Source organism: Chrysochloris asiatica, unplaced genomic scaffold, assembly GCF_000296735.1.
Source record: "Chrysochloris asiatica unplaced genomic scaffold, ChrAsi1.0 scaffold00242, whole genome shotgun sequence".
In the NCBI taxonomy this organism is placed as follows: Eukaryota; Metazoa; Chordata; class Mammalia; order Afrosoricida; family Chrysochloridae; genus Chrysochloris; species Chrysochloris asiatica.
This window is the reverse complement of record NW_006408760.1, coordinates 1,259,671-1,280,398: the sequence shown is the minus strand read 5'-3', so window position 1 is coordinate 1,280,398 and position 20,728 is coordinate 1,259,671. Positions and strand designations below refer to the sequence as shown.

At 44.3% G+C, this 20,728-nt stretch overlaps 1 protein-coding gene across 1 annotated transcript in view; it reads right to left on the bottom strand.

Annotated features, from left to right (window-relative positions):
- PHYKPL (5-phosphohydroxy-L-lysine phospho-lyase) overlaps nt 1-20,728 on the bottom strand; it is a 45,579-nt gene extending 24,851 nt beyond the window's left edge. Inside the window, exons 1-8 of the mRNA XM_006873487.1 lie at nt 20,670-20,728; nt 19,569-19,687; nt 17,832-17,991; nt 15,237-15,311; nt 11,614-11,701; nt 11,424-11,537; nt 9,493-9,575; nt 9,007-9,232 (exon numbers count right to left, since the gene is read on the bottom strand). Coding sequence (XP_006873549.1) covers nt 9,007-9,232; nt 9,493-9,575; nt 11,424-11,537; nt 11,614-11,701; nt 15,237-15,311; nt 17,832-17,991; nt 19,569-19,687; nt 20,670-20,728 — 924 coding nt within the window. The remainder of the gene's footprint in view (nt 1-9,006; nt 9,233-9,492; nt 9,576-11,423; nt 11,538-11,613; nt 11,702-15,236; nt 15,312-17,831; nt 17,992-19,568; nt 19,688-20,669) is intronic.

Here is a 20,728-nt window from a genome sequence, read left to right as displayed (position 1 = left end):
TCATAAAAACATTGAAAAAAAAGATGTATTGATCATTACTGGTGAAGGAAGACCATAGAAGAATTGATGTTTTTGAGTTATGGTGTTGGAGAAGAATATTCAAAGTGCCATGGGCTGCCAAAAGAACCAACAGATCTGTGTTGCAAGAAGTGTAGCCAGAGTGCTCCTTGGAGGCCAGGATGGACAAACTTCGTCTCTCATACTTTGGACATTTTGTCAGGAGGGACCAGTCATTGGGAAGGATATCATGTTTGGTAAGGTGGAGGGTCAAAGAAAAAGAGGAAGACCCCCAGCAAGATGGATTGGCAAAGTGGCAGTATCAATGGGCTCAAACGTGACAAGAATTAAGAAGTTAGCCCAGGACTGGGCAGTATTTCGTTCTGTTGTGCATAGGGTCGTTATGAGTCCGTACTGACTCCATGGCACTTAACAACAACAACAACAAAATGACTCTTAATCTCACCATGACCTTGATCTAATGTATGGGAGAGTCCCAAGGGTGAGGGACACAATACCTTTTATCTTACAAGAGATAAAAGGAGAGAGATGTGAGCAGAGAAGGCGGGACCTGATACCATCAAGAAGAGCCAGGAGTGGAGTGTGTCCTCTTGGCCTGGGCGTCTCTGCACTGTGAAACTCTTAGATCCAGAGAACAACTAATGGCAGCACACATGGAGATCTCCAAGGAATGCTGGGCCCACAGGTGCTAAAAGCAGACAAGGACCTTTCCTCAGAGCCAGTAGGACCATCAAGAGAGAAGCACACAAGCAGAATGTGGGACCTTATCCAGAGAAGCCACAGCGCCAGAGATAGAGGCAGAGATGGTGGCATGGAGAGGGGGAGCGGCTGAGGAGTGTAGATTCATGGACTAAGAAGAGATGCACTAAGAGCTGGTGGCCAGGAGGCAGACTTGCAGAATTGCCTTTTGGAGATGTAAATTATTATCTATGCCTGAGTGTTTTTTTTGTTATTAAAAAGCTAAAGTGAATAGAGAGAAATACTGTTAACTGATGGTACATGGAGGGGATTATACTCATTGTAATGAAACAAGGTGTATGATTTGTTGCATGTAAAACTGATGTTATGCCCTGCAAACTTTCACTCAATCCACAATAAAAACCTTAAATACAAAATAAATAAACAAATAAATAAAGAAGAAGCAAGAGGGGCTTCCATAGAAATTTGAAGAAAAAAAAATCTAGTACGGTTATCCAAAGTGGACAATATTGTAAGAATTTGATTAAATTTAAGAATTAAAAATATCCATTGCTGCCACTTGTATTCAACTATGTATTGGAAGTCTCATGCAGTGTAATAAGAAAAATGTCATTATTTGATGATAATACACAGTAATAAGTGATATACACATTCTACATTTGTTTGCCAACTACTCTTTCCTCCTGGGAGGTATTTTCCTAAGCACCACTAAGCCATTTTTTGAACATGTTGTAAAAAAATAAATTATAGTTAGTTTACAAAAATATCTCTTGGGGGCCAAGAGCAGTTGATAAACAAACATAGAAGGTACATGTTATTTCCATAAAAATATGGTCACTGCTTTCACAGAACAACTTAAGCTAACTCACATAACAATTATTAAAAATAAGAAAAGGGTTTAGAGCAAGGATGCAAGATTAATATATACAAGTGTGTATTTTTACATACTGTAGTAAACAGTAGAGTTCTGGTGTGGCACTGTAGGATAAACATCAGATTGCTAACCATAAGGATGGTGATTCAAATCCACCAGCCACTCCTTGAGTTGGAACTGACTCAACGGCACTTAACAACAACAACAACAACATAGCTAACAGTAGACACATTAGGAGAACTTATAATATATGACAGAGTATAAAATATCAAGGAATAAATCTAATGACATACAGTATCTGTAGAAAATTAGAAATATATACAATGTTCACGGATAGAAAGATTCAATATTGTAAAGCCATCACTTGTCTCCAAATTGATCTACAGATTTAATGCAATTCTCCAATCGAAATCCTAACAAGGTCTTTCATAAAATGTTTAAAGATAATTTAAAATTCATATGGAAGAGTAAAGGGTCAGAAATAGCAAGAACTCTTCTGAATAAGAAAAAAACAACCCCAAAAAACAGCAAAAGGGTACTTGCCTATGTTAGTAATGAATTTATAGTACGGAAATGTGGTACAGACACAGAAAAACAAATTGACCAATAGAAAAGAATTAAGAGTCCAGATATACACCTGCTCATGTCTGGGGCTTTGGTTATATATAGAGGTGGCTCATGAGGTCAATAAGGAATAAAGAGAGCTGAAGAAAGATGTTATTCACATGCCAAAAGGAAGAAAGTAGATTGCGGTTTCATACTAGATACAAAATAAACATAAAATGGATTAAGGACTTATATGTCAACAACAAAATGTTAAAACACCAAATAGGAAATGTGAATGATTATCTTTTTGACTTATGAGTTGTTGTTAAGTGCCATTGAGTCAGTTCTGACTGAGAGAGGCCCTGTACAGGGTTTGCAAGGAGTGGCTGGTGAGTTTGAACCACTGATCTTCTTGGTGCCAATCAAGCACCACACCAGGACTCTAGACTTAGAGGTGGTGGTGGTTATATGTCGTGGAGTCGGTCTGACTCATAACGATGCTATAGAGGGTTTCTGAAGCTATAAATCTTTATGGGAGCAGAAAGTCTCATCTTTCTCCCATGGAACAGCTGGTAGTTTCGAACTGCTGACCTTGAGGTTTGCAGCCTGATTTGTAACCACTTTGCTACCAGAGCTCTTAGAGGTAGGAGTGATTAAATAAAACATTGTCTATAAGAGAAAAGATTGAGTAGCTGACCATGTTAAAATTATTAACTCTCTTTCATCAATGCTTAAAGAATTAGTGAATAGACAGAATGGAAGAACATGTTCAAAATATACACAATTGACATAGGATTAATAACAAGACACACAAATCTCCTTCAAATAAATAAGAAAAACAATAGCTGAAATTTGAAATTGGGCAAGAATCACAAACAGGCATCCCATAGAAGAGGAAGCATGGTTTCTCAAAAACTGAAATCAGGGAATGACATTCCAACACCATGAGGAGATACCATTTTAGAGCCACTTGCCTGGCAGAACTGACAGTTGTTGAAGAGGATGTGGATGTACAGAATCTCATACACTGCTGTGGGGTGTTAAACTGCATATTCTTATGGAAAATACCCTAGTGTGGTGCTGTTAGATAAGCACTAGACTACAAATTTGGTTTGAACCGCAAGGTCAGTGGTTCACACACACCAGCCATTCCTTGGAAATCTTATACAGGGTTGCCATGAATTGGAACCGACTCGATGGCACTTAATAGCAACAACATGTAAAACATCACCACTTGTCTGTCAGTTTGTTATACTGTGGTGGCTTGAGTGTTGTGTGATGCTGGAAACTTTGCCACCAGTATTTTAAATACCAGCAGGGTCATCCACCGTGGACAGGATTCAGCTGAGCTTCCATATGAGGACAGACTAGGAAGAAGGAGAGGCAGACAGACTACTTCTGAATGTTGAGCCACTGAAAATCTTACGAATAGCAGTGGAACTGACAGATATCATATTAGAAGATGAACATATTATGAATAACAGAATACTATGAGATATAGAGCTCTGGTAGCCTAGTGGTTACGAATCGGGCTGCGAACCTCAAGGTCAGCAGTTCGAAACTACCAGCTGTTCCACAGGAGAAAGATGTACAGGGTCACTATGAGTGGGAACCGACTCCACGGCACATAACCACCACTATCAGAGATAGTGCCTAAAGATGAACCTCTTGAGTTTGAAGGCACTCAAAATAAAATTGGGAAAGAGCTGCCTCCTCAAAGTATGACTATAATGACTACGTCTCCTTACACTGACTAGGATGATGTAAATGGAGTAAAGATTTTGGGACCTTCATTTGCTGATATGGCACAATTCAAAGTAAGGAGAAACAATTGAAAACATCCATGGAATATACAAAGTATGAATCTAGGAAAATTGGAAGTTGTCAAAAATGAAATGGAATGCATGAGATCAATATCCTAGGCATTGTTGTTGTTATTAAGTATTGTTGAGTCAATTCTGACTTGTAGTGATCCTGCATAGGGTTTCTGAGGAGCTGTTGGTGGGTTTGAACCAATGACTTTATGTATTGCAGTTCAGTGCTGACCAGTCCTAGGCATCAGTGAGCTAAAAGGGACTGGTATTGCCATTTTGAATCAGACAATCATAGCGTTTACTATTCTGAGAACAAATTAAAGAGGAATGGTATCATGTTCATTTGTCAAAAAGAAGATTTCAAGATCTATCTTGAAGTATAATTCTGTGATAGGATAATGTCTACACACTTAAAAGGAAGGTCCACCACTTCTCCATCAGTTTGTCACACAGTGGTGGCTTGCGTATTGCTGTGATGCTCGAAGCTATGCCACCAGTATTTTGAATGCAAGAAGGGTCACCCATGGTGGACAGGTTTCAGCTGAGCTTCCAGACTAAGACAGACTCGGAAGAAGGAAATATAGACTATTTCCAAATGTTTAGACATTGAAAACCTAATGAATAGCACTAAAACACTGTCAGCACAGAACGTTGAATACTGAAACATGGCGAATAGCACCAGAATATTAGATAGTACAGGAAGATGTGCCCCTCACATTGGAAGGCATTCAAAGTGAGACTGGGGAAGAGTAGAGTTGACTGTGATGACACGAATGGAGTAAAGCCTTGGGACCTTCATTTGCTGATGGGACCCAACTAAAAATGTGAAGAAACAGCTGCAAACATCTATTAAATATTGGAACATGGAATGTACGAAATATGAATCTAGGAAAATTGGAAGCTGTCAAAATGAAATTGGGACACATAAACATCAATATCCTAGTTATTAGTGAGCTGAAATGGACTGGTTGGTATTGGCCATTTTGAATCTGGCAATCACATGGTTTACTATGCTGGGAATGACAAATTGAAGAGGAATGGTGTCACATCATCATCAAATAGAACATTTCAAAATCTATCTTGATGTATAATGCTGTCTGTGATAGGGCAATATTCATATGCCTACAAGGAAGACCACTTAATACAATTATTATTCAAATTTATGTATCAACCACTAAAGCTAGTGATGATGAAATTGAAGAATTCTACCAACTTCTTCAGTCTAAAATTGATCAAACATGCAATCAAGATGTATTGATACTTGCTGGCAATTGGAATACAAAGGCTGGAAACAAAGAGGAAGGATCAGTAGTTGGAAAACATGGCCTTGGTGATAGAAATGATGCTGGAGATCACATGATAGAAATTTGCAAGATAAATGACTTCACTGCAAATACCTTTTTTTTTTTTTTTTTGCAAATACCTTTTTAAACAACATAAAACATTATTATACACATGGACTTCACCAGATGTAACACACAGAAATGAAATTCATTACACCTGTGCAAAGAGACAGTGGAAAAGTTCTGTATCATCAGCCAAAAGAAGACAAAGGGCAGACTGTGGAACAGGCGCATATATTAATTCAGGCTAAAGCTGAAGAAAACAAGTCTACGAGAGCCAAAGTATAACCCTGAACATATCCCACTTGAATTTAGAGATCATCTGAAGAACAAATTTGATGCATTAGACATTAATGATCGAAGACAAGAAGAGTCGAGGTATGATATTAACATCATACAGAAGAAAGCAAAAGGTCACTAAGAAGACAAGGAAGAAAGAAAAGACCAAATGGATGTCAGAAGAGACTCTGAAACTTGCTCTCCAGTGTAGAAATGCTAAAGCAAATGGAAGAAATGAGGAAGTAAAAGAGCTGAACAGAAAAGTTGAAAGAGCAGCTGGAGAAGAGAGAGTCAAGTAGTATAGTGAAGTGTGCAAAGACCAGAAGGAAAGAAACCAAAAGGGAAGAACATGTTCACCATTTCTCAAGCTGAAAGAACTGAAAAAATAAAATAAAATAAAATAAAATAAAGCTTGACTTGCAATGTTGAAGGATTCTATGGACAAGTATTGAGTGATGAAGAAAGCATCAAAAGAAGAATGAAAGTATAAACAGAGTTACTGTGCCAAAATAAATGGCCAATATTCAACCATTTTAAGAGGTAGCATATGATCAAGGAAAGAAGTCCATGCTGAAGTTAAGGCCTGGTGAAAAATATGGTTCCAGGAATTGATGGAGAATACAAATTGAAATCTTTCAACATGATGCAGCCCTGGAGGCACTCACTTATTTATGCCAAGAAATTTGGAAGACAGCTACCTGGCCAACCAATTGGAAGAGATCCATTATTATGCTCATTCCAAAGAGAGGTGACACAATGCAATACAGGAATCATTGAACAATATCATTAATATCACATGCAAGCAAAATTTTGCTGAAGATAATTAAAAAATAACTGTAACAGTACATTGACAAAGAACTGTCAGAAATTCAAGCTGGATTCATAAGAGGATGTTGAACTCAGGATATCACTGCTAATGTTAGATGGATCTTGGCTCAAAGCAGAAAATACCAGAAAGATGTTTACTTGTCCTTTATTGACTACACAGAGACTTTCGACTGTGTGGATCATGACAAGGTATGGATCACATTTGAAGAGTGGGTACTCTAGAACTCCTAATTGGACTCATGAGGAATGTGTACATAGACCAAGGAACAGTTGTTTCAATACAACAAGGGGATACTGCATGAATTAAAAATCAAGAAAGATGTGTACCATACTTATTCAATCTGTATGCTGAGCAAATAATCTAAAAAATGGATTATGTGAAGAAGAATTTGTCATCAGAATTGGAAGAAGAGTCATTAACAACCTATGATATGCAAATGATACAATCTTGTTTGCTGGAAGTGAAGAGGACGTAAAATACTAAAGATGAAGATCAAAGACCACAGTCTTCAGTATGGATTGCACCTCAATGTAAAAAAAATTAAAATCCTCATAACTGGACCAATAAATAACATGACATAAATGGAGAAAATATTGATTTGGAAGACTTCATTTTGCTTGGATCCACTATCAATACTCATATAAGTAAAAGTATTCAAACAATGTGCTGCATTAGGCAAATCTGCTGCATAAGACCTCTTTTTAAGTGTTCAAGAGCAAAGGGATCAGTTTGAGGACTAAGGTGCACCTCACCCTACCTTGGTATTCTCAATAGCCTCATTTGCATGTGAAAGTTGGGCAATGAATAAGGAAGATCATAGAAGAATCTATGTATTTGAATTATAGTGTTGGAGAAGACTATTAAAAGTACCATTGACTGCCAGTAGAAGGAACAAATGTGTCTTGGAAGAAGTACAGCCAGAATGCTCCTTAGAAGCCAGAATGGTGAGATTTCATCTCTCATACTTTGGACATATTATCAGGAGGGACCAGTCTTTGAAGAAATACATCATGCTTGTAAAATGGAAGATCAGTGAAAAAGAGGAAGACTCCTAAAGAGATGGATTGACACACTGTTTGATTGTTTGGCTATTATTTCCATGTGTGTTCATTGTGGACCCAAGCAGCAGTCTTTGATAACATCAATCTTTTCTCCATTTATCATGATGACATTTATTGGTCCAGTTGTGAGAAGTTTTGTTTCCTTTACATTGAGGTGAAACCCATACTGAAGACTGTAGTCTTTGATGTTCTTCAGTTTGATGTTCATCCTCTTTGTTTATGGCAAGCAAGGTTGTATTGTCTGCATGTCACAGGTTGTGAGTCTTCCTCCAGTCCTGATGACACATTCTTCTTTACATAATCGATTTTATTGGCTTGGTTGCTCAGCATACAGACTGAATAAGTATGGTGAAAGGATACAACCCTGGCATACATGTTTCCTGATTTTAAACCATTCCTGTGGGGGGGTTTCAAAAATTTCATGAAAAAATGGAAACGTTTTTCCATGAACTGTTTGAAGCCCCCTTATATTTACACAATGTAATAACTATGAAGCATCAAAACAAACGAACTTCAGTAACATGCCATATGGATGATTCTTACTAATATTAAATAAAAAAGATAAAGTCTTCCCACAGTACATATAGCAAGATACACTTTAAAAAATATATTTAAGGTTAAAAACAAAATAAAAAATGCCATGTTTTAGAGGAAATGTATATGTATAGGTTCAATACCATAATACACAAGGGGAAACTGGGAACATAGAATTTAGAGTGACAGTCAGCTGGGGTTGGAAGCAATGACATGGGTTCGATCCACAGGGTTAGATGGCAAGGACCTAGCCTCTATTTGGGATGAGGGGTTCTCAGGCACTTACAACACTAATAAAGTAACCCATGAACTGGCTACCTGTCTGTCACCTCACAGAACACATTCTTTCCTCTTCACAGGGCTAATTGTCCCCCAAAAGATGTGTTGGGATCTTAACCCCTGTATCTGTGGATATAAATCCATCTGGAAACCTGGGCTGCTTTTTTATGTTCATGTGGCCATTACCAGTGCAGAGTGTGTCCTACACTGAATAATGCCTGTGTTCTAAAAGGGGAAGATTAGACACAGAGGCAAACAAGTGGGGAAAACAGAGACCATGTGAGGATCATCTACAAGCCAAGGAACCAAGGAATCAACACAGTGAAGACACTGGTGTGGGCTTCTAGCCTCCAGAACTGTGAGAAAAAAAGTTTCTGTTCTCTAACATCTTCCATTTGTGGTGTTTGTTACAGTTGTTTTTGCTGTTAAGTGTCATCAAGATAGTTCTGACTCATAGCACTCCTGTACAGGGTTTCCAAGGAGTTGCTGGTGGGTTGAACTGCTGACCTTGTGGTTCGCAGTCCTGTTACAATTGTTGGTGTTGTTAAGTGCAGTCAAGTCAGTTCTGACTCATAATGACCCTGGATAGGGCTTCCCTAGGTAGGTAAGACAGTGTTAGCAGTCTTCATGCTGAGCCCAGTGTAGGGCCTTTGCTCACTAGGATGAGCCAGTTGTCCAAACCCAACAGAGCCCAGCAGGAAGGAGCCCCTGCCCTGGAACCCTCACTCACCGTGTTGAAATACTCGACGTTGGTGGCTTCAAATGCCGTTGCCACAGCCTGGGTTGTGACCACACAAGCAAGAGGGTGGCCATTGCCAATGGGCTTGCCCATGGTGACAATGTCAGGGACAAAGTCCTCCCCTTGCAGCTGGAAGGCCCAGAAGTGCTTGCCCACACGACCAAAGCCAACTTGAATCTCATCAGCGACAAAGACCCCTCCAGCCTTGCGGATGTGCCTGTGGCAGAGGACAGACAGAAGGGTGACAAGAGTTGTGGGAAGGGGTTGGATACAAAGGTGGGAGACCTTGGGGCTCTGAGTTGGGGGTCTGTCACCAGTTAGGTGGAGGTGGTGGGCTGATGGGTGGTCTTGTTCTTTAGGGTGGTTGCCTAAAAATTCTGGTGAACAGGCCAGCCTAAGGTTGGGGTTTGGGACAAAAGTGTGGAAACCCCATTAACATGCTTTCCTCTCAGCGGCAGCCCCCTGCTATGTACTCACTCAGCCACTCTTGGAAAGTAGCCCACAGGGGGGATGATCTGCCCTCCTACACTGGGCAGAGACTCCACGAAGAATGCTGCGATCTGTGGACAAGAGGGGGCATCAGGAACCACCTGGCCTACCCAAGTAACTCAGTGCTACAAGAGGACCAAGGAAGCCACTGCTGAGCCTGACTGGGTTCCATAGCAAATTGAGGGTTCAGGGTTCATGACGAATTCTTACCGCTGGGATGCCCCTAGGACACTTGTTCTGGGCATGCCCCACACTAAATTAACCGAGTTCCCCCAGTAGGCTGTTCCTTCCTTCTATTCTTTATCTGCTGACCCACCTCTCACTGTCTCACCTCCCAGGACAGGGATATGGCCTGCCATCCTTGATCCACTTTAATCCACTGCCCACTGGTTCCATCCCTGACTTCTCACTCCTTCCCTCACATCCATTTCCAACTTGGCCTCTGGCAGCTGTCTCCTAATACTTTGGAAGAGTCCAGCCCCTCTTGGCACCAGATGTTAACCCAGAGGTCTGAGCTTGGTGCTGCTCCGCACAGATCCCTTTTGCTTCAGCAATGACTTCTGCACTTTGCTCTCTCTGCCTCGGAAGGGATTCAGAGGACTCTGCCCAGACAAGATGGGTGGATATGACAGGAAGCTTGTCTCTCTCCCTATAGCGACCAGAACAATTCTCTTTCCACATTTTATATAATTGGGTGAAGAGCATCTGAGCCACAGAGGCTTTCAGGACCTAGTCCAGGTGGCCCTGATTTGCTCCCAGAACCCCACAGGCTGTACAACTGTCTTCCTTGTCCTGTAGTCTGTGTGCAGCTTGTCACGCCTCAGTGGGACCTTCTGGAGAACCTCCCCTCATTCTGCTATCCAATGGCTTCCTGCCTGCTCTCCTGTGGCCATCCCTGTGCCTGGTACAACATGTATCTGCTGTGCTCCCCACTCCCCCCACCCCCACAATCTCTACCATGCTGCCCTGGTCAGGTCTCTCCAGTGCTGACTCAGCCCCTAGCCTCTGTAATCACTTGTCTGCACAAACCACCCTCCACAAGCCTGAGGGAACTTTCTAGAGCACAACACTGAGCTATTACCTCTGTCTCTCCTGGCTCAGCCTGGCCCCATACCTCACATGGCTCTGCCCACCTCATCCCCACCCCTCCATCTCCAGGCAAGGTTGCCTACTGCCTACTCTATAGAGGATGCTTGTCCTCTTCTACACTGCCACCCACTCTGCATAGCTAACTCCTATCCCCACCCTGTGAAAATATGTGCTGGAATCCTCACCCCTACACCTGTGGATGTGATCTAATGTGTTGCTGCTATTGTTAAGTGCCATCGAGTCAGTCCTGATTCATAACAACCCTGGACAGGGTTTCTGAGGAGCCGCTGGTGGGTTTGAACCGTCCACCTTTCAGTCTAAACAGATCTTTCAGTCCAGTACTTATCCTACAGTTCTGCCACAGGATGCAGCAATCTAATGTAATGTAATGCAATCATCTCTCACAACCTGGCATGTCATCAAGTGGTCAGTTGAGGTCATGACAACTTAGGGCGGCTCCTAAACCTAATCACTTCTGTTTTCTGAAAGGAGTGAATTAGACACAGAGATATGTGCACATGAGGGTCAGGGGAGACAGATGCCATATGAAGCTTGTGTACAAGTCAAGGAATCAAGGAAGGCCCACAAGTCAGGAAGTGACATGGCTGAGACCCTGACTTGGGACTTTAAACCTCTAGAAGGTGAGAAAATATATTTCTGTTCTTTGAAACCACTTGTGGTATTTGTGCTCTAAGAAACGAAGACGTGCCCTCATCAGTACACTGAAACTCCTCTGAGTCTATTAACTCCTTGTGGACTCCTCCAGGCAGGGTCTGCCTGCCTTCCCTTGGGGCCACCAGCAGCACTCAGCGTGCGTAGGAGGCATTTACCTTCCTGCCCTTTTCCTGGGCACTGGCGATCACGCGCTCCACATCACTGGCAGAGGCCTCTGCAGCATTGGGGTGGTCTTGGTAAGGGCCCCGGTAGGTGTCTGGGAGTGGTGCCTGTGGGAAGAGACAGCACTGTGTCACCTGGTGTATGGGTGGGCCCCCACTTGATGCCAATGTCTGCAGTACATACCACATGGACCCACTCCTTCTGGCCGTCCAGGTTCCGGAACTTGTAGGGGCTGATGTCGATCAGGGAGCTCAGGTGGCCATGATATGCACTGGGGCAGAGAGGGAGGAGGTCTTAGTCCAGGTGGCACAGACTCCTCTGCCCAACCTAGACACTCCGGGAACAAGCAACCTTCTGGTTACAGCACATCCTCATGCTGGGAGTCAGCAAGGTCTCCTGGTAATGCCACCTACTAGCTACAAAATGGGTGTGTGGGTGTCATCATTTAACTGCGTGGGTCCAGCTTTCTCCTGCAGGGTTACACTGAGTCTTAAAGTGTGATCATGCCCCAAACCTGGCCTCAGACACATCAGAGGCTCAGGACAAGAAAGTAACTGTAGGGACCCACCACTCATCTGTCAGTTTGTTGTACTGGTGTGGCTTGTGTGTTACTGTGATGCTGGAAGCTATGCCACTGGTATTATCAAATACCAGCAGGAGCAGTCATGCAGACAGCTTTCCCCAGAGCTTCCAGACTAAGACAGACATCAAAGAAAGGCCTGATGGTCTACTTGTGAAAGTTAGCCAATGGAAACCCAACATAGTGCTGGAAGATGAACCCCTTGGTTGGAAGAAACTCAAAATAACAATAGACGAAGCACAGCAAAGATCATGAGATGGTGCTGGAGCGAACACCGTTTGTGCAGTTACACATGAGGTTGCTGGGAGCTGGAGCTGACTTGATGGCAACTATTAAAATTTTGTTGTTGTTAAATGCTGTGGCATCGGTTCCGACTCATAGCGACCCTGTACAGGGGTTCTGAGGCTGTAAATCTTTATGGGAACTGAAAGCCTCATCTTTCTCCTGCGGAACAGCTGGTAGTTTCGAACTGGTGACCTTGTGGTTTGCAGTCCGATTCGTAACCACTATGCTACCAGAGCAATAGCTGCTGGGAAAACATTCAGATTTTGAAGGTTGTGGGACAAACACTCACCACCTCACAAAGCATTCTGCTTCCCAACAGGTTCCCTTGTAGAACAGTGTGGCTTGAGGAAAGGGCCCTGTGGGGTTTCTGTGGTCCTTCCCCCAGCCAGTGAGGCTGCCTGGCCTACAGCACTTGGGATGGTTAATTTTATGTATCAACCTGGATAAGTTAACGGGCTCAGTTGTTTGGTCAAACAGAAGTCAAGATGATGGGTATGAAGTAGTTAAAACCCAAACAAAACTTAATCAGTTGCTGTTAAGTTGACTCTGACCCAAGGTGACCCCACTTGTGTTAGAGTTGAACTGTGTTCCACAGGGATTTCAGTGGTTGATTCAAGTAGTTCACCAGATTTTTCCTCTGAGGTGTCTCTTGGATGGACTCAAAGCTCCCACTTTTTAGTTAATAGTTGAACACATTAATCATTTGTGCCATCTAGGCACTTCATGAAGTCGTTGTTGTTATTAAGTGCCATTGAGTCAGTTCCAACTCATAGTGACTCTGTATAGGGTTTCCAAGGAGTGAGTGACCGGTAAGTTTGAATTGCTGACTTTGCAGTTCATACTGACCTTGAGATCAAGTGCTTATCCTATGGCACAAGTGATGAAATCAGTAAGTAAGTAACATATTATCTTCCACAATGTGGGTGGGCTTCATCCAACCAGTTAAATGAGGCCTGAAGAGAAAGAGTTTTCCATCTGTCTAATAGGAGAGTTAAAAGGAGCTCTGGTAGTGTAGTGGTTACGAATAGGGCTGTGAACCGCAAGGTAAGCAGTTCGAAACTACCAGCGGTTCCGTGGGAGAAAGATGAGGCTCTGCTCCTGTAAAGATTTATAGCCTCGGAAACCCTGTACAGGGTCGCTATGAGTCGGAACCAACTCCACAGCACTTACAACAACAACAACAAATAGGAGTTACACTCCTGATATGGTGCAGCAGAATCAGCACTGGGCTGCCAACCACAAGGTCAGCAGTTCAAATCCACTAGCTGCTCCTTGGAAACCCTATACAGTTCCTATGAGTAGGAACTGACTCGATGGCACTTAACAACAACAATAACAACAAATAGGAGTCAAAGAAAACACTGAACATTGGGGCTTGTAAAAATGGCACATCAGAACTGTGTGACCTTCTCTAATTTCACGGGGGAGGTGTGTGTGTGTATGGGGAACGACAGAGAATCACTATCGGTATCAACCCCAAAAAACAAACCAATATTGGATGTCTAGCTATTATGATACAATACGATCATGTAAATGTTATTATATGCCAATAAGCAGATGTTGTTCAGTTGTTGTTAAGTGCCATGTAGTCAGTTTCAACTCATAGTAACCTGTATAGGGTTTCTGAGGAACGGCTGGTAGGTTTGAACCACTAACTTATGAATAGCAATCCAGTGCTTATACTACAGTGCCACACTGGGACTAAATGCCTGAGAATCCAATTTTTAAAATACTTCACTTGGAAAGGACTGTCCGATAGAATTTTCTGTGATGACAGAAATGTTCTTCTCAGTTCAATAGGGCAGTCATTAGTTAAATGTGGCTACTGAACATTTAAAACTGTGGTTCTACCACTGAGACTGAATTGTTCATTTCTTTTGAGTCCTAATTAACACAATTTTAAGTATTCACTTGTAAATCCCCATGCATCATTTACATAACTCCAAATCTCCCTTCCATTATGCTTGTGTGGCTATGGGCTTCAATTGAGATTTGAATTCAGATTTAACTAAAGTTTTTCTCATGAGCAAAAGAATTATCAATAAAGTATGTACACTTAATTTATAGCTTAGTCTGCCTCTGTAGGAAATGGGGAATAACTACTAAGGGTTGCTGGGTTTCGTTTTGATTGTGGTGATGGTACACACTCTGAATATACTAGAAATCACTAAGTTGCACACTTTAAATGGCTGAACTGGATAATGTGCACTATAGCTCACCAAAACTGTTACCAAAAATAAAGAAAACATAAAAGAATTTCCCCTACAGTGAATTGCCAGAATTCCTCTACTCTGACCTATGACTCTTGGGACACAAGTCTACAGAACTCTCTAAGTTGTCACATTGCCTACAGATTCTGTAGTTGCTAGCCCCCAGAAGCACATGAACCAGTTCCTTAAAATATTTCAAATAAAACTCTCTGGTGGTGGTGGTTTGTGTGCCATGGAGTCAGTTCCGACTCACAGCGATTCTGTATAGGGTTTTCAAGGTTGTAAATCTTTACGGGAGCAGAAAACCTCATCTTTCTCCCATGGAACTAGTAGTTTTGAACTGCTGTCCTTGGGGCAAGCAGCCGGATTCGTTACCACTATGCTACCAGAGCACCTTAAATCTCTTTCTGTATCTTAAAAACAAAACAAAACAAACTTTTGTCATTGAGTTGACTTTGCTTCATGGTACGCCATATTACAGGGTTTCTTGGCTGTGATCTTCATGGAAGCAGACAACCAGACCTTTCTCCTCAGGTGCTGCTGAGTGGCTTTGAACCACCATCCTTTAGATTAGCAGGTGAACACAAACTGTTTGTGCCACTCGGACTTTACCTTCCTGGTTTTGTCTAGAAGACCCTGAGTAAGACAAATTAAAAGCCAGAGCCTCACTGACCCCCAACAAGTTCGCAAGTCAGTCACTTCTGGGAAGGGCAGAGCTGTGTGGCACTTACTGGTCCAGCACTATCACGTCCTGGTGTCCCGTGTACTGGCGGGCCAGCCTCAGGGCCAGGTCATTGGCTTCTGACCTGTGGCAAACATGGGTGCTTTTCAGACAGCTGTCCGAGGGCACAGTCAGGGCAGTGCTGTGAGTCTGCTCTCCTCACTGAGGGTGGCTTCCACCAAGAGCCCCTTGAGAAGGATACTTCTCCTGCTACTACTATTCACTCACTCACTAAATGTTTATCAAATGCCTCCTCTGTGCTAGACTGAGCTGGGGCCAACATAAATAAGTGAAACAGACTGGCCCTGGCCCTCCTGGAGTATACATTCTAGTGTGTGTCACGGACAGAGAAAGAAACTCATCAGTTTGATACGTGCTACAATGGCAAGGTGCTGAAAGAGCGTGCTAGATGGCCCTGCTTTAGATATGAGGAAGGAACATGTGCACTTAGACCTGAGGGGAAGGAACAGCCACACAGAAAAGCTTCCAGGCAGAAGGAACAATTTGTGCCAAAGTCTGGAAAGGAAAAGAGCTGGGTGTGCTCGAGGAATCCAGAAAGGATGCAGGGGATGCTGGGAGGTCGGGAGAATTTGGGGACATGCAGAGGCCAGTTTCCAGGGCCATGTGGGCATGAGGAGGAGCCTGGGTTGAATTTTCAGTGCCATAGGAAGCCACAGAAGGGTTTTAATCTGAGAAGGGACATGACTCCACACATTTCAGGAGACAATCTCTGGCTGTGTGTCTAGCTGAGTAGAAGGAATGAAGGACTTGGAGGGGGCTGTCCACCAGGGCTAGCTGGGGGTACCATGGGGATGGAGAGAGGTGGTGGGTGTAAGAGATAGCTGGGCCTGACTAAGGGCTGGAAGGGGGCGGGAAACTCCTGCCTTGAGCAAATACTACCTGAGGGGACTATTTAGTGGGTGGAGTGTGGCTGGTTCCTGGTTAGGCCTGGGGCTGGTGGGGGAGAGCCTGCTCAATTCCCATTCAGATGCTGGTGGGAGACAAGCAAGTGCTCACTTCTGGATGCTAAATTGGAAATTTTTGTTAGATGTGAGGTGGACAGCTACAACCTGAGTCTGGAATGCATGGGCAATGTCTAAGCGCAGGACATAGATCTAAGAGTTCCAGCCACCGGAATGGGGGAATGGATGAGGACATGCTGGGAGAAGGCTTGGAGAGGAAAATAGCCTGGGACCAACCCTGAAGCATAAAGGACGAGGAGCCAGCAAAAGAAACTGAAGAGAGAGGCCAGAGAACTTGGAGGGAAACCAGGGAGCACGGTGTCCCAGCAGCGAGAGGAGAAAGCTCCCGAGAAAGTGGTTCAGTCTTTCAAATACTGTCAAGAGACTGAATGCAACAGGGCAGCAAAGACACCCCGGGATTTGGCCCCCTAGAAGTCACTGGAACCCCCAGAGCACACGTGGTAAAGAAAGTCACTAGGAATATCCCTTCTACCACCATGCAGGTGCTGACTCCAACTCCCTGCTCTTCACAGAGAAACTGACTTGGAGCTAAGGACCTTGGTTCCCACTCTGGTGCCATCCTGGGCAAGCTGAACTCTGTCACCTACATGTAAAATGAACATGGTAATTCCAGGAAATTACTGGAGGTGGGAGGGGCTGATGAATGTATACTGTAAATGATAATGATAATGATGAAAATGACATCATTAATAGACTGTAAAGGCCACTGCCTAGGAGTTGTGGAACTGTTTTCTCCCAGGTGTGCTGCACTTGTTTGGGGTATACTTTACCTACCCATTTGTCTTCACTGCCCTAGTTCAAACTATATTCCCCTCTTACCTGGCTGCTGACTGATTTCTGTTTATGCTTGCTCTCCCTCAGCCCTGTTGTCACTTCTCTGATTAAAATCCTTCCATGGCTTCCCAGAGCACTTAGGATAACACCAGATTCCTCACTTGGCTACTAAGGTCCTAGGAGATAGGGCTCTGCCACCCTTTCCAGTCTAGCTTGCACCCTCCTTCTTCCCATCCCCTGCTGACCTCCTTTCAGTTCTTCAGATGTTCTGGCATGCTGGGCCCTTCCTGCCTCAGGGTCTTTGCCCAGGCTGTTCCTGTGGCAACCAGCCTTGACAAGTCCTCCCAGTGGCATGGGCAGCACTCTCCCCTTTCTCCTCAGCTAGCTGTCTCTTGGTTAGTTTTTAGCTCTCAGCTTATCATCACTTATTCAGGGATGCCTTCCTGGGACAGATCCCCTCCATTTCATTATACTCTGAATAGTTCCACTAAACAATGCCACTTTGTAATTCTGCATTTCTTTGAAGAAACCACTTGATGTTTCTGCTCTTTATTGAGTAACCCAAGAAGAGAGTTGGGCTAGACCCTCAGTGCTGTGCTGTGGATCCATGACACAAAAATTATGGAATACATTGCCTCATTAACCCTCAAAAATGATCCCTAAGAGACAAAGAAACCAGACTCAGAAGGTAACACACCAGGGTCCACAGCTAGGCTGCTTGAGAACCAGGTATGTCAAGGACCCCTCCCCAAAGTCCACTTTGTCTGCTAGTCTACATTGCGCCCACTTGTGCAACTCTCTTCTTCATTGTTTTGCCCTCCGGTCACGGGCTGGTGCAGTCCACTTACCCAGAATTCAGGAAATAGAACACACAGAGCTGCTCTGGCAGGGTCTCTGAAAGCTTCTGCGCATAATTGACTATGTTGTCATGCAGGTACCGGCTGTTTGTGTTGAGCGCCTGGTTCTGTTCATGTGCCGCTTGGACCACGAGAGGGTGGCAGTGCCCAACTGGAAGAGGTCACGCAGTCACCTGGCCAGCCACTTCCGGCCAGTCTCACTGGGCCTCCCCCAGGCTAGTCCGTAAACCCGGTCAGAAGAGACGCAGTTACAGAGGGAGAGAAGAGGAAGGAGGGCGTCTGGAGGTAGAGGTCAAAGAGAGAGAAGCTGGTTTTGGAGAGGGAGGCCTAGAAAGAGTTGCTGAACTCTATTAGAAGGAGTCCTAGTGTGGCGCTGTGGGTTAATGTGTCAGACTGCAAAGTCATTTGAACTGCAAGGTCCACGGTTCAAACTCAGCAGCTGCTCCTCGGAAACCCTATACAGGGTCGCTATGGGTTGGAATTGACTCAATGGCACTTAACAACAACAACATTTGAAGGAAACGTTCTCTGGCAGGAGATATCTGGAGATACTGTCTGGGACAGCCATGTCTTTAAGAAAGCTTCCTTAGGCCATTTTTTTGACAAAGGCAGGGGTCTATAGGTGAGCTTGACTTCATCTGCCATTGGGGGCTGGTCAAGGACAATGACAACAGTATGTATAACAGCTTAGTGTGTATCAAGTCAAAAAGAATCAACCAGTTGCTGCTGATTCCCACTCATACTGACCCCATGTGTGTGAGAGTAGAATGTGATCCATGGGGTTTTCAATGGCTCTAATGATCTTCTTCAGAAGTGCTTCTGGGATAGATTTGAACTGCCAACCTTTCAGCTGAGCACTTAACCATTTGTGTCATCCAGAGACTATGATGATGTGTCGGCCACATTTGTGAATTAACTCAGTTATTCCTCCAAAACACCTGGTAGGTATCCATTATTATATCTATCATGCCTATTTTGCAGATGAACAAACCGAGGCATAAAAAATTAAGTAGTCTGCTCAAGATCACAAAGTTGGTAAGTGGACAGGATTTGAATCCAGGCATTTGAGGCTACAGTCCCTGATCTTAGCTTCTACTTTACTAACCTCCAATTTGCCTATTGAACCTCAGGTTCCTTTACCTTCCATCTATCCTTGTTACCCCATTTGAATAATGGGCTTTTTAAGCTAGTACCTAAGGCAGTCAAGGAGCTCTGGTAGCGTAGTGGTTACGAATTGGCTGCGAACCTTAAGGTCAGTGGTTCGAAACTACCAGCTGCTCCGTGGGAGAAAGATAAGGCTTTCTACTCCTGTAAAGATTTACACCCTCGGAAACCCTGTACAGGGTCGCTATGGGTCGGAACCGACTTGACAGCACTTTCAACAACAACAACAACAACAACCTAAGGCAGTCACTGGGGCTAAAGTCCAGCCATGACCCCCACCCAACCTGACCTGGATTCTGCTGGGCTGCTGGTAATGATAAGGCCATCTCCCACTACTGGGCTCTCCAGCATCCTTAAACTGGATTGGATCCCCAGATTTAGGTCTCTGGACTAAACATGGATACCTTTTGGAAGTACACCAGAAAGACTTGGCATTCTTTGGCCATGAATGCTGGCTCAATTCAACCTAGGTTCTCTACAGGCCTCTCAGCTTCAGGACACCTTCAGATCAAGTTCAGTTTTGGCCTCCCCTGGCCCCCCTCTCGTCTGAGGTATGATACTGACCATGAGCCACATTGTTGATGCAGTCCAGGTACTCTGCTCCTTGTTCATCATACATGTACTGTCCCTGGCCCCTGACGATCTTAACAGGATCCTCAGGGAAAAAGAGTCTGCAGGAAGAGCTGTGGGGACAGCAAGGAGTGGACTTTATATGAAGACTTAAGGGGAGTCCTAACCCCTTCCCTGAAAAAGATAAAAGCTTGAATGATGTTAGTTTTCTGACTCGTCTTCCCACTCCATAAACCAGTAGTCTCAAATTGATTCCCACTCGTGGTTACCTCATGTGTATCAGAGTAGAGCTGTACTCCATAGGGTTTTCAAAGGTTGATTTTTTGGGAAGTAGATCACCTCTAGATGTACTCCATTGCCAATTTTGAGTTAACCACTTGCACCACCCAGGGATTCCTTCCACCCCACAGTGGTTGGAAAGAAGGAGTAAGGGTGGTAGTAAGTTGCTAAAACTTAAATTGTTTATGAAGTCATTTCAAGTTAGATCTTGCTCATCTTGGCATGTATTCACAACTATACCTCAGATTCCAGAAGATTGCTGCCTCAGATGGTGGCGGAGGGGCTGTTTCTTAAGGGGGTACGGGGCGGGGTGTGGCATTGGGCACCCATATGGGGTCACAGGTTCTCAGTCCTAACTGGCCTCTGCCAGCCAGGTGGCCCTGTTGTCTCTGCCTCACTGCCATAGCCCTCTGAGGGTCCTTCCCACACGTCAGATGTACTGTAAGTAAACTACCTGCACTCCGACCCTTCATCTATCCTTTCTGCTCCTTCCTGGGTCCCTCTACAGTGGGTAAGGTTCTCCCACGTGCCAGGGCAAAGGCCTGCTCCAGGGGCAAAGGCTTCCTAGTGTGGCTGCCAAGAGCTCGGGCAGAGGCTGCGGGCCAGGGCGGCCCAGAGAGGAAGGCCGCGGCCGCTGGAGCTGAGGGCAGCCAGGCCAGGACTGCACGCTGATTTGTTCCGAGGGACAGGGAACCAATGGCTAATTCGCGAGGGTCGAGCAGGGTAGTCCGGGAGGGGCTGGGGGCCGCAGCTCCGCGCTCGGCGTACGTGCGTCGTGCGTGCGTGCCCCCTGCTCCACCCCCGCCCGCTGGGTACCCGATGAACCGCCGTCTCAGGGCGAGTGTCTCGGCCTTTACGCGCTGGTCTTCGGCCAT